The sequence below is a fragment of the Ruditapes philippinarum genome, unplaced genomic scaffold (genome assembly GCF_026571515.1).
Source record: "Ruditapes philippinarum isolate M1 unplaced genomic scaffold, ASM2657151v2 ctg614_1_1_1_1, whole genome shotgun sequence".
NCBI lineage: Eukaryota > Metazoa > Mollusca > Bivalvia > Venerida > Veneridae > Ruditapes > Ruditapes philippinarum.
The window spans coordinates 209,856-224,059 of NW_026855959.1; the positions used below are offsets into that span (position 1 = coordinate 209,856).

The 14,204-nt window shown below is 34.3% G+C and overlaps 1 protein-coding gene across 1 annotated transcript in view; it reads right to left on the reverse strand.

Annotated features, from left to right (window-relative positions):
* LOC132744950 (uncharacterized) overlaps positions 1–14,204 on the reverse strand; it is a 78,946-nt gene that overhangs the window by 51,881 nt on the left and 12,861 nt on the right. Inside the window, exons 4-9 of the mRNA XM_060733742.1 lie at positions 13,292–13,352; positions 12,615–12,740; positions 8,317–8,425; positions 6,326–6,504; positions 5,680–5,817; positions 5,034–5,159 (exon numbers count right to left, since the gene is read on the reverse strand). Coding sequence (XP_060589725.1) covers positions 5,034–5,159; positions 5,680–5,817; positions 6,326–6,504; positions 8,317–8,425; positions 12,615–12,740; positions 13,292–13,352 — 739 coding nt within the window. The remainder of the gene's footprint in view (positions 1–5,033; positions 5,160–5,679; positions 5,818–6,325; positions 6,505–8,316; positions 8,426–12,614; positions 12,741–13,291; positions 13,353–14,204) is intronic.

Sequence of the window (14,204 nt, forward strand, 5' to 3'; positions counted from 1 at the left end):
AGCTTAATGGGGACGGACGGACGCCAAAGGCAAAAACAATATGTCTCCCAAAACATTTTGGGGACATAATTAAAAATAAAAAAAATGATAAATACAACTTACAACAGATAGCTTAGGCTAATCAGCAATAAATGTGGTCAAGATATGTTTTCCTACATTCACCGTAGTAAATTCAAATTGCTATTTTCAACAGCAGCCATCTGCTTGTTCATAGTGTGTAAAATCCTTTTTAGTTCACGTGCCACAGTACTTTCATGTATGTGTATTTTAGTTTTTTTATACTTGCCACCGGTTGCTCATTTAGGCAAGTTCTCAAGAAGAGTATTAGTCATTTTAGATTTTTAGAAATCCTAATGATTACCTTCTCGATATTTGTTTTCCACCTTTTAAAAATAAGTAGAACTCCGCGAGTCGGATGTGTCGCCTTGTGAACAATATAGTTAAGGAGAAATAGCCAGGACAAAATGATATGAAAATTAACAAAGGGCAATAACTGAAGAGAATTAAAAGTGCAGCAGTTTCTGTGCACTGCACGTCTTATCAATAAGATCAATCATCCTATAGTTCATAGCTTTTATAATTTATGAGAAATGGCCTGAACAAAAATAAAGTATGAAAATTTATAAAGGGTAATAACTCAAAAATAAGAAAAGCAGAGTAACGGTTCCTGAACATTGCACTTTTTCTTAATGAGATCTATCATCCTATGAAGTTAATAGACCATAGCTTTTATACTTAAGAAGAAATGGCCTGGACAAAAATAAAGTATGAAAATTAACAAAGGACAATAACTCAAAAAATAAGAAATGCAGAGTACCGGTTCTTGAACACTGCACATTTTTTATTGAGATCTTTCATCCTATGAAGTTTCATGTCCATAGCTTTTATACTTTAGGAGAAATGGCCATGGCAAAAATAAAGTATGAAAATGAACAAAGGGCAATAACTAAAAAAAAGAAATGCAGAGTACCGGTTCTTGTGCACTGCACTTCTTCTTAATAAGATATATCATCCTATGAAGTTTCAAGTCTGTAGCTTTTATACTTTAGGAGAAATGGCCCGGACAAAAATAAAGTATGAAAATTACCAAGGGCAATAACTCAAAAATTAATAAGTACAATGTACCGATTCTTGTGCACTGCACTTTGGGTCATTATAAAAAGCATGCGTACCATGTTTGAAGTCAATCCGACTTATAATGACTGACTTATGCTCCGGACAAGCTTAAGGGGACGCCGACGCTGACAACGTCGCCGAAAACGACGCCGACAAAAGTAGCCCCTTTTTTCAAGGCGACACAAAAACAGAGTCATCAAATCATCAAAAAAATCTTTCAGACCAATCTTCAGGATATTTTGATCAAAACAGTAGCCACTTGAATGTGAACAAGATTTTTCTATTTCTTGCTCTTGTGACTTAGTTTTTGTATCCGAAATGACCATTGTTCGAACTCATTCGAGCAATTAGCTAGACAAGCATCAGGACAAAGTTTGATGATCGATCGAGGCAAAAACGTGACCGCTTGAGTGTTTATGAACAAATGTGGTTGTCAACAGACGACGGAGGACGGACATTTAACGATCATAAAAGCTTACCCTGACCAAGCTCAAGTGTGCTAAAAATCAATGACCACCATTTTGACCCTATGCTTTTTTTTTAACAAACTTGGTAGACATCCATTAGAAGATGTTACATGCAAAATATGTAAGCTCCAGCGCTTTTGGATTTTCAAAAGAAGATTTGCTAAGTTTTTTTCTTTCGGATGCCATGGCACTCTGAATTTAGCATGGAATATAATTCTTTAAACAATTTTTAAAGGGCTTCATGAAAACACAATTCTTGCTTAGTTTTAATAATATTTACCAATTGGTATAGGAGGAATTTTTGTTCAAAGAGTTTGATGTCATATTTAGAAGAACACACAACGGATGCAGAATGATCACCACTGAGCACTTTGTGCTTAGGTGAGCTAAAAATGAAAATTTCAATAATTTGACCATGAAAGTCAGTGTCATTTATGAAGAAGGGCAAGGTCTATCTTATAACTAAATGTCTATCCTAAAAAATTGTTGTGTTCAAGTTTGAAGACAAGCCATTCAAAAATATACAAATGGGTCCAGAGGGTCATGGATCGCTCACCTGAGAGTTAACGTTTTACATTAAAATGTTTCGTGTTTGCTTTGAACAGATATGATTTAATTATAATGCACTTCGGTTTCCTCCAATATAACGCTAAGTTGCATTTTGGTTTGCTTATCAAGTTCTGGTCTTATTGTTTGTTTGCTTTGGGTTTTACGTCACATCGACACAGTATAGGCCATATTGCGACGTTCAAGCTTTACTGGTGGAGAAAGACATCAGGTGCCCTTCCGTGCATTATTTCAGGCACGAACGCGCACCTGAGTAGAACCACTGATGTATATAATGTATATCCATAATAAAATGTAAAGTTTGAAACAATACGGATAAAAATAGCGGGAAAAGAATGAAGCGATGCATTTTCGAATTTGCATTGCATTGTGTATATATATATACATAGTATAAAGGCTTTTTACTGAAATAGTGGCAAAAGAAAATTTTGATATAACATTTCAGCCTCATTTACTACTTTATCTTTTTTATAAATAGACTTTATCTGTCATATTTCAAATCAGACATTCATTATTTTCTATATTATACCATATTTTGACATTAATGTGACATAGGGAAATAAGTAACGCTAAGTCCATCAATCAATCAATTTAATATCATCAGTCTATAACTTTGTAAATTTTAAAGGATAGATAAAATAATTGACACTAACCTTTTATGTAAAAGGTCAAAATAGCAAGTTCTCATTGGCTTATGTGCAATTAACTTCTCTTTGTTACGTTCGGTGGGAATTGATAATAAATATCACTTTGGTATGAGAATTTTAAGTAAACAAAGCTGTTTCACATCATTTTAACCCTCTCATTACAGAATATCTTCAGATTTACAGTCAGTCTGTCCTGTCCTTGTATCTTAATTGGTAAGAACATAACATTATTTGGTTAAATTCAAGTAACTCAAATACTGCTAATTTATTTGTACTGATTTAACTGTTCCTCAGCTGGTTTTCAGTTTAATATTTTTTTAACAACAACCTGAGTAATTGAACTAGACTTTTATTCTAAATTACAAATTATTTAAAATAAAGCTTTACAGTTTATTTGCTTTTGTTTGCTTATGTTTATTTTTGTTTTTTATCCTTTTTTTGCTTCTGTGTATTTGTTGTCTTTTTCTAAAGAGTTAAATTACTACTATGACGTCATTCCATTGTTCTGACCGTACTGTATTTTTAATACAGTACAGGTAGGTGTCCAATATTAATGTGCAAGTCTAATATTAATCGTGTTACACATTAATATTAGACAGTGTGCAGTCTCTTGAAAGAAGCTTGTGTGACCACAGGATTTTGTGGAAAATTCTCCAAATTAAAAAAAAAGAAACAAAACCAAAAAGCGATAAAGTAAAATGTAGCCTCTTATCTCAGAAGTTAACACGAGGAATTATGTAATGTCTTTCCTTCACCCATTACGCAATTACACAATTTTAGGAAAAGAACAATACTAGGTTTGTTCTCTGGCTCATTTAACGAATTATTATTCCAAACCTACTGATTTTCGATTTTCAAGCTCTTCACGTTTACGCTTTCCAAGTGAAAGATAGCGGAGCGTCAGTTAGGATATGATTTTTATGGGATTAATTTCTTGTCTATTGTCCGTTTTTTTCTGTTTTAAATACATGTATACGTTAAGTAAACATTCATACATGATTTGCTTCATTGTATGTACGATATGTTTCAGTTAGGTCAACTTTTTAAATAAGGGTAATGGTCAGCTTTTAAATACAATAGAGAAAATAAATTCATCTATTTAAAACAAAAGCGGTTATGTTTGACTGCTTACATAAAGAAACGATTCCAGACTCCTGTGGTATGACAAATATCAATTCAAAAATAAGAAAACATCATTTTGTTGCATTAATATCCAAAATTTTACATCCGTGATAGTTGTAGTAAAGTAAAAATATCATTTTAACACTAAATGGTCTGTATAAATCCTTCTTAAAAGTCATAAACTGTTTCAGTCAATCATTTAAAATATCCGAGATTCAACATAAATTTGAAAACATTTCATTTTTATTATTCCTTGTAAAAATCCCCAATGTAAATTCATGTATACTGTGTGTGTAAGTCCAACATTTTGTGTAACTTGTATATTTTGTGTATGTATGATTGTGTTCATGTACATAATTGGTCATATTTCAAAACACGAAAATTTCATGCTACGGACATTTTGTTATTCAAGGGGCTACCTATAGGGTTTTGCAAGTAAGAAAAAGATAATTGCTAAAACATTAATATTGTATATTTCTAGCTCAAAAATACATTATTTCTAATTTTTCGATAGATAACATGATATTTGATAGTAAAAGAAGTAATTTAAGTAAGATATAAGCCTCAAACTGACCAATAAGTAAAATATTGAATTCCCTTCGGCGCTACGCGCCTCATGAAATTCAATATTTTACATATTGGACAGTTTTCGGCTTATATCTACTACTTACAGTGATGTATAAACAGACTTAAAACTCAATATTTAAACCAGCATGCCTCTAGATTCATGTTTTTTGGATTTTTTTTTTAATCTGAGACAAAAATGTTTAAAAAGGCAAAAGTATTCATGCTGTCAAGCAATATTTGTCAATGCAAAATTTTTAAATGATTTAAGCCACAAAAACATGTCATTTTTATTACAGCAAAAAAATCACCTCCTCTGTTATTAACGGGGTAGAAATATAGTAATACAAATAATAATGAAAGTCTGTTGTTATTTGCATATAAGTGTATATTTTCACTTCATTTATACACAATAATTTTTTCTTAATTTAGTCGTTATTTTTTTTAATTTATTTATTTTTTTATTATCTTTTTATTTTTCTACTCGTCTACTGTGGAGACATGCAGCTTTAAAATGATACAAAATTTTGAAGACAAAAATTGAGCCTACCTGGACAATTGCTTTCGTCACTTCCATCAGAACAATCTGGGGCATTGTCACAAACCAGATCCTCCTTTATACATTGAGATCTACCATTTTTAAGTTCAGAACATTCAAAATGTCGAACATGGCAGCCTAAAATTTGAACAAGATATATAATTCAAAATGTGGATCCGAGCAGCATAAAATTTTAACAAGACTTAACATTCAAAAGGACAGTATGGGCAACCTGAATTTTCAACCCAATCTAATATTCAGAATTTTTATTTGGGAAGCTTAAAAAGACAAGACATGGTATTCAAATTGTTGATTGTAATGGCCTAGCATGTCATTAGGTCTAGGCCATGGATCTGTACAATAGCAGCTTGTTTGTTAGGCTAAATCACACTGTTTTTTTACAAAGATCTAACTGTATGTTTCCTTTTTAAACAGACCTACATATTACATAGACTATACACACTGGGGTTTCATTACGATAAAATTCTTCACAACATGGTATGGCTAAACCATCTATTTCTGGCTTGTACAATCATGCAGGGATAAACGATGGCTGCAATTCTGATGCCTCAACCATTTAAGGCAACCCCTCAGCCACAAGAGAGTGTTGTTGTGTGGGGAGGGGAGCAGGTTAAGGGATTAATGATAAATATCTTACCTATAAGAGGTACAGCATTAACAAACCAGACAGGGGGGTCACTGTACGAATTATGTGATGTTGCCTCGCAATTGAATACAGCGTCATTTCCAATTGGCACTGATTTTGTTTCTGGGGCCTTTACAAATATTGGAGGAGCTGGAATACAAACAAAATTGAAAATATTGGGATGTGAGCATTTTTAATATCTTAATTGCTCTTGAAATAAGGCAATAACTATATGATTATTATTTTTTTTATTATTTCTAACAAAAAAAATGAAATCTTGTTTGCTCCTTAAAGTAATGTAATTTTATAAGCTATATTTGTTTGATAGAAAAATGTATTTTACTATGATACACTCTAATTAGTGACAGAGCCATGTGAAGATATCAAAGATGGTGCTCATGAGTGTAATAATTAAATCTTACATTAAAAGAAACTAGTATTACTAAAAAATTATAATTATACTTTGGCAAGTTTCCACATTAAGCAAATTACTATCACAACCATGTGATTCACAATTAAGCCTGTGTCAGTGTCGAAAAAAATATTTTTCCCAAAAATAAAAATCTGTGAATTTCTGAAAAACAAACATAATTTAGTTTTCCACATCTGTGCCAATTTTGAAACGAAACAATAAAACGAGCAAACTGTAATGACTCACCAACTATCTTCAGGTTAACTCTTCCATAAACTGGACTACCACTACCGAGCTTGGCCTCGCACATGTATTCACCCTCCTGATTCTGTTTATCATCAGGTAACAAAACATTATCTAAATTGAGTGTGTATCCTTTTCCTACATTCACGCCATTTCTAAACCAATTTATTGTCAGTTTATCTCTACAAAATCGAAAGAAAAGTTTAACCCCAATGTAAAAACCTATTTTTTAGTTTTCCCTTTGAAATTAAAATTCTTACATATCAGACTTATCTTTTCTAGTGTTTGGAATGATGCTAGAAAATGTTAACTAGGTGTTATTTAAGTTATTATGCTGTAAAATGACATCATTGTGCTTACTTATGGTTAAATCGCATTCTTATGTTGTGAATGAAGTTGTATTTATAAGGTTGTATCGATGCAGATTTTTCAAACTTAAAGGTGAAATACCCGATATGTTATCTAAATAGAAGGTAGTTTGATATGGATAGAAGAACTGTGCAGATCACAAACAAGATAGAAAGCAAAACAAAGAAATGAGTTTAAACATTTAAAGCAGTATGCAATTTATTGGATGGGATTGAATGGATAAATGGCAGTAGTGGGTAACATTATCACAAGCACTAGAAGTGCTTTTGTCACAAAAACATAATTATATCTTCCAAAACAATGTATGGTCACTCATGTGAAGTTTCATTGAAATCCCACCAGTAGCTTGACCTGTGAAAGCCTGACAAGATTTTTCTATTTTTAGTTATGGTGGCCATTCTGTGCAGCAAAGCGGAACATGACTGCAATTTGCGCAACTTTGGATGGAACTGATCACTCCTGGGAAGTTTGGTTGAAATCCCACCAATAGTTTGGCCTGTGCAAGCCAGACAATATTTTTCTATTTTTAGCTCTTAAGGCCATTTTGTGCTGCGAAGCGGAACATGCTGGCAATGTGCACAACTAGGGATGGTACTGATCACTCTTGTAAAGTTTGGTTGAAATCCTACCCGTAGTTTGACCTGTGAAGGCCGAGCAAAATTGTTCTATTTTAAGCTCTGGTGGCCATTTCGTGCATTAAGTGGAAAGTGCTTGTGACATGCACAACTAAGAAAGGTACTGATTACTCCTGACCTTGAAGGTAGGTGACCAGTTGTTGCACATGACACTTTGTCTCAATAAATTGTGAACAATTGTATCACATATTTACAAAGTCCCTTCAAAATTAAGAAAGTTATGGACCGGACACGACATATACCCTCAAATAGACAATGTTGACCTTGAATGTGCAGCGAAGCGGAATGTGCCTGCGATGTGCACAACTAAGTATGATACTGATTACTCCTGTAAAGTTTATAAGTCCCATCAGTAGTTTGACCTTTGAAGGCCGGACAAGATTTTTCTTTATTTAGCTATGGCGACCATTTTGTGCAGTAAAGCACATCGTGCCAGTGATGTACACAACTAGGCATAGTATTGGTCACTCCTGTAAAATTTGGTTGAAAGGCCAGACTTAGTTTGACCTGTGAAGGCCGGGCAAGATTTTTTCTATTCTTAGCTCTGGTGGCCATTTTGTGCAGTGAAGTGGAACATGCCGGTGACATGCACAACTAGGGATGGTCTGTAAAGATTGGTTTTCCCACCAATAGTTTGACCGGTAAAGGCCGAACAAAAAATTTCTATTTTTAGCTCTGGAGTCCATTTTGTGCAGCGAAGCGGAATATGCCAATGACGTGCACAACTAGGGATGGTCAAACATTGCCGTTGGCCAGTCAACAGGGAGAAGGGCTTTTAAATAGGATAGGTGGATGAAGGGCAGAAATGGGTAACAGGCTCACAAACAAGACAGCAAAGTTGAGTAAGTCAGAGCAAGTAGTTTTAGTATACAAGTAATTCACGCAAGAAGTAGGGCAAGCAGATCACAAACAAAACCGGTTGTAGAATGGTGAAGTTTAGTGTGGCGTTGGTAATTGGACAGGTAGTATGGTGTACCACAAATAACATACCCAACGATAGAATAGTATGTAAATATACACATAAGTTCAGCATCATCCCCGGCAAGCACCTGTACATCTTCATGATATTTCAACTCTGGCTGACGATCACCCAGTTCACCTGTAAAACATTAAGCATTATACACTAAATACATTACTCAAATCAAAAATGATTAAATGGAGATTTCTCAGCATACTCTATTTCGTATAAAAAAAGAGAAGAAAGAAACAAGTGCTGTCACTTAAAAGTTACGAATGCCCCCAAAAAGGTTTCTTAAGCATTGCAGAAAGGTATTATGAAATGAAAAGAGAATGAAAGAAACTAATTGCTTAACCCTTTCCCTTTGAAAAGCCTCCTGTTACAAGTTCAAACTGCTATGAAACTATAAAAAATGCTTCAATACTAATCAAACGTTTTATTTTTCTCTATTTTGGCACAAATGTTGACTGGACCAATGCCTTTGTAACGACATGCTCAGTCTTAAATTCCTGTTACCATGGCAACGAGGGGACATCTCAAAATTGCAAAAAAATCACTATTTTGCGTTGATTTTTTCCATCAAAATTGATTTGAAAGTGCTGCAACTTCTCAATGGATTAAGATAGAGTCAAAAGCTTTTCAGCGTTGGTTACACATTACCTTATTATCTACCTGGGGTTATTTCAAGCCTCTCACAAGTCCAAAATTTCTTTGTGATGAGAGCATTCAAACCCCCAAAACACATCCCGCTTCTGGCAACCCCCTGATGAACCTTTTTGATAGGGGCAGCGCCGAAAAATTGATTACTTTTTTAGCATCATTTCCCAAACGAAAAACAGTGTTTGGGACCTAAAAAGGGTAATTTTTCACTGTTTGAGACCTAAATGGAGGGTCAAAAAAGCCCTCAAAACACGTCTGAAGGGTTAATTATATTGATATTGTTGTTGTAAAATGAAAAGCTATTTAAAGCAAACACACCACCTTGGGACATGGGTCTTGGAAACGACTTGATGTGGTAGACATTTATGCCCAGTTGTTTTAAAATCCTTCAGTGCATGACAATGTTACAGTTTGGAAACTAATGTGTACCTTCAAACTCTTATTATGAGCATAAGTACCTTCAACTTAAAAGAGTGACATTGACCTTGGAGGTAGTGACATGGGTCATACACACAACACACGTGCCAATTTATTTTAAAATCCTTCGATGCATGAAAAAGTTATGTTCCGGACACGAATATGTGTACCTTTAATCTCTAATTGAGATAGTCTGAACCTTCAAAATATAAGTGGTGTGACCTTGACCTTTGAAAAGGGACGTTGTTCTTGGACTCCACACAACATTGTCATGTGATAGACATTTGTGCCAAGTTATTTGAAAATCCCTCAATGCAGGACAAAGTTACAGTATGGACATGTTTGTTGTGTAACGCACGGACGGACTTGAACCTTAGCCATGACACATGTGACCACTTGATGTGGTACACATATGTGCCAAGTTATTTTAAAATCCTTCCATACATGACAAAGTAAGTCCGGACATTAATATGTATCTTCAAACTCTTCTTGAGAGAATGAGTACCTTCAAACTATAGGTGTGACCTTGACTTTGAAGTTAAGGACAGGGGTCTTAAACTCGACATGTGGTGTTGATGTGGTAAACATTTATGCCTAGTTCTTCTAAAATCCTTCGACGCATGACAAAGTTACAGTCCGGACACAAATGTGTGTACCTTTAAACTGTAATTGTGATAAAGTGAACTTCAAAATGGCAGTGTGACCTTGACCTTTGAGGTAGGGACGTGATTATTGGACACGACACAACGTCTTGATGTTGTAGACATTTATGCCAAGTTCTTCTAAAATCCTTTGATGCATGACAAAGTAAAAGTCCTGACACAAATGTGTATACTTATAAACTCTTATTGTGATAAAGTGAAACTTCAAAATGTTAGTGTGACATTAACCTTTGATGTAGGGACGTGATTCTAAAACACAACACATCGTCTTGATGTGGTAGACATTTATGCCAAATGGTTCTAAAATACTTTGATGCATGACAAAGTTACAGCCCGGACACAATTGTGTGTACCTATTAACTCCAATTGTGATAATTTGAAACTTCAAAATGGTAGTGTGACCTTAACCTTTGAGGTAGGGACATAATTCTTTAACGCAACACATTGCCTTGGTGCTGTAGACATTAATGCCTAGTTATTTTGAAATCATTCGATGCATGACAAAGTTAAGTCCGGACATGAATGTGTGTACCTATTTACTCTAATTGTGATCATGTGAAACTTCATAATATAAGTCTGACATTGACCTTTAAAGTAGGGCAATGGTTCTTGAACGCGACACATTGTTTTGATGTGGTAGACATTTTTGCCAAGGTATTTCAAAATCCCAAATTTATGACAAAGTTACAGTCCAGACACGAATAAAGTGGGGACGCACAGACGGACGGACAGACAGACGAGGCGATATAAATATGTCGCCCTTCGGGACATAAAAATGTTGATGAGATGCACAACTACACATGGTATTGATCATTTCTTTATGAAATTGCACCAGCAGTTTCTAAGTAGTTATCAACAAAAAATACATCCTTTTTATTTTAATGTATTTTTTTTTGTATTTTGCACAAGTATTTGACCTACCAGTCATTCCTTTAAAGATTCATTGAAATTGCATTATTGGTATAAGAGGAATGGTCTGGACAATTTTAAAATAAAAGATATTAAAGGGCCATAAGTCTGACAAAACTCATTGTACCAGAAAATGCTGCCGATACACACAACTACACTTAGTACTGATCATTCCTGTAACGTTTGAATAAAATTGCACCAGTAGTTTATGAGGAATAGTTTTGTGATGAACGGACAGATGGACAGATGTCCAGCCGAAATGGACTTTGGGACTATTTCTTTTGTTATTTTTGTTTGTTTTATAGAAGGCCAATGGCCCCACACTCTATTGTTACAGAATGAACTCTATTGTTCTCTTTTGTTTTGTTTACAGTGAAATGGCCCCCTATTCCTATTCGGTAGTGCGAACAGACTGAAAGACAGACAGACTACGGAGAAGTGATCCCTATATGTCGCCACTACTCCGCAGAGGTGACACAAAAATATAAGACAGATTTATAAGAAAGTTTTATTAACAGACTGCTTCAATGTTTACAAACAAGTTTTCTTTTTGTTTGGAGCTAAATGTTTTTGGATAGCAGTGATTTTTGTCGGCAGACAGCAGGAAAGGAAACAAATAATACTTTATTTTAGGCCTTGTGTAAAAATCATACATATTTTTCTGTAGGGTTTTACATTGTACCAGCACAGTACAGGTCATATTCCAGCTATACTGGTGGAAGAAGAGCTCAGGCACCCCTCTATGCATTATTTCAGGCACTAACAACCACTGACATTATGTAAGCTAGCTGGAAAAAATCTAAAGTCCCTGTCAGGATACAAACCAACAGTTGTCGGTGTGGGGCAAGTGGTTTGATGTAAACGACATTCGCCACTCTGCAACAGACACCCCATCAGGTAGTATAAAGTCAATAACTACCATAAACCTATTCAAATATTCAAAAGTGAAATTTAAATACACCTACAGTAAACAAGGCAATGGTTAAAAGCGACAAATGCTTCCAAAAGCAGAAACCAAAGGGGCATGTGCTAGGCAAGAACTTACTTGCAAAGTCATAAAGTGGGCACATTTTATTTTAGTAAACAAATTAATATGTAAAGTGAATGATTACCGATAATATTCTTAACTACTCTATGCAGTTTTAACAAATTATCTCCAAAGGGCTTTCAGGTTATGCAACGGACAAGATTTCTCTAAGAGGAAAGATAATTCAAAAACAGGGCAAAATAGAGTTATAGTTCCTCGGCACTGCTTTCACCTCAAAGACCTCTACCACTGTGTGCAGTTTAATCAAATTATCTACAAGAGCTTTTAGGTTATGCTCCAGACAAGATATTTCTAAAAGGGGAGATTATTCAAAAACTTGACGAAACAGAGTCATGGTTCTTTGGCACTGCATTCCACTACAATGCCCTTTACCACTTTGTGCAGTTTAAACAAATTATGTCCATGGGTTTTCAGTTTATGCTCCTGACAAAAACGGACAGCGACTATATGCAGAGTTAGCGGAGTATAAAAATTTAACTACCATCATACACCATTAATAGGGCATTAAATCAATAACGATCATAAACTTGCTGTAGAGCATTTAACAATTACTATCACATACAATAAATAATGTACCAAAAACATTTAATTACCATCATGCACAATAAATAATGTACCAAAAACATTTAATTACCATCATTCACAGTAAGTCGGATTGTCTGTGTATTACTAACTTCTATGAGTGAAACCATGTTGACTGTAGTACACCCATAGATGTAACCATTGTCTGTCTTCTCAGCCCATAGAAAATGAAGATTTCCTGAAATATAAAATAAGATATACGAGTATAACAATTATTATCTAATATTTTTTTTTGTATTACAGCATCCTTAAAGCAACATGCTTCTGGGCACCTGGCGATGAGCAAAGCAACCCTTAAGAAAATAAGGCTGACAAGGCTCTAAACCACAGGCGCTAGGTACACTATAAAAAAAAAAACAAAAAAAACGTGTGTAATTACAGTCACAGCACAGTAAAGACTTGAACAAAAATCTGAAAGCATTTTGCTTTTCTGTAAGTGCTCGCAAAATAGCTTTGACAGTCATTAAACAAATTAAAATCTAGAAACTATTAATTAATTAACTATTAAGGTAAACATCATCCGAGTCAAATGCTGCTAAACGGTAATGTCATATATTTATCAAATAAAATCAAACATCCTATCAAAATTGTGGTTTCTATTATAATATAACTGTCAAAACTGATATTCCGATCCCTTAAAGCTCGTGAAGTATGCGCCATTTGAAACTAAGCATCTCAATTGACAGGTTTTTCTATTTATAACAATAAGTAGGTGAAAATATACCCTACCTTTTTTATCAATAGCAAATCTTTCTGTTATTCTTACGTAGTTTGCTACCAATTTTCCATCCTGAAAAATATCAGATTTGAGTGATGATTTTGATTTTTACATGTTTTGCAGTAAATATTTAAGTAATATCAACATTGACAAGGTCCTAACAAAACTTGCAAGAGCATAACTGCAAAGCACATATAGGAATTTCTAGCTGTACTGTAAGGCTCTTGAGGACTTTCTAGCTTTACTGTACAGCTCATAAATATTTTGTCTTGCTAGCTTTACTGTACATCTCATATAGGACTTTCTTGCTTAACTGTGAAGCTCATATAGGACTTTCTGTCTTTACTGTAAAGCTCATATAGGACTTCTAGCTTTACTGTTAAGCTCATATAGGACTTTCTAGCTTTACTGTAAAGCTCATATAGGACTTCTAGCTTTACTATAAAGCTCATTAAGGACTTTCTAGCTTTACTGTAAAGCTCATATAGGACTTTCTAGCTTTACTGTACAGCAAATAAATATTTTGTCTGTCTAGCGTTACTGTACATCTCATATAGGACTTTCTAGTTTAACTGTAAAGCTCATATAGGACTTTCTTGCTTTACTGTAAAGCTCATATAGGACTTTCTAGCTTTACTGTAAAGCTCATATAGTCTCTCTATCTTGACTTTAAAGCTCATATAGGACTTTCTAGCTTAACTTTACTATAAACTCATATAAGACTTTCAAGCTTAACTGTTAAGATCGTATAGGATTTTCTAGCTTAATTGTAAAGCTCATATAGGTCTTTCTAGCTTTTTGTTAAGCTCATATAGGACTTTCTACATTAACTGTAAAGCTCATATAGGACTTTATAGCTTTACAGTAAAGCTCATATAGGAATTTTTAGTTTAACTGTAAAGTTAATATAGGATTTCCTAGCTT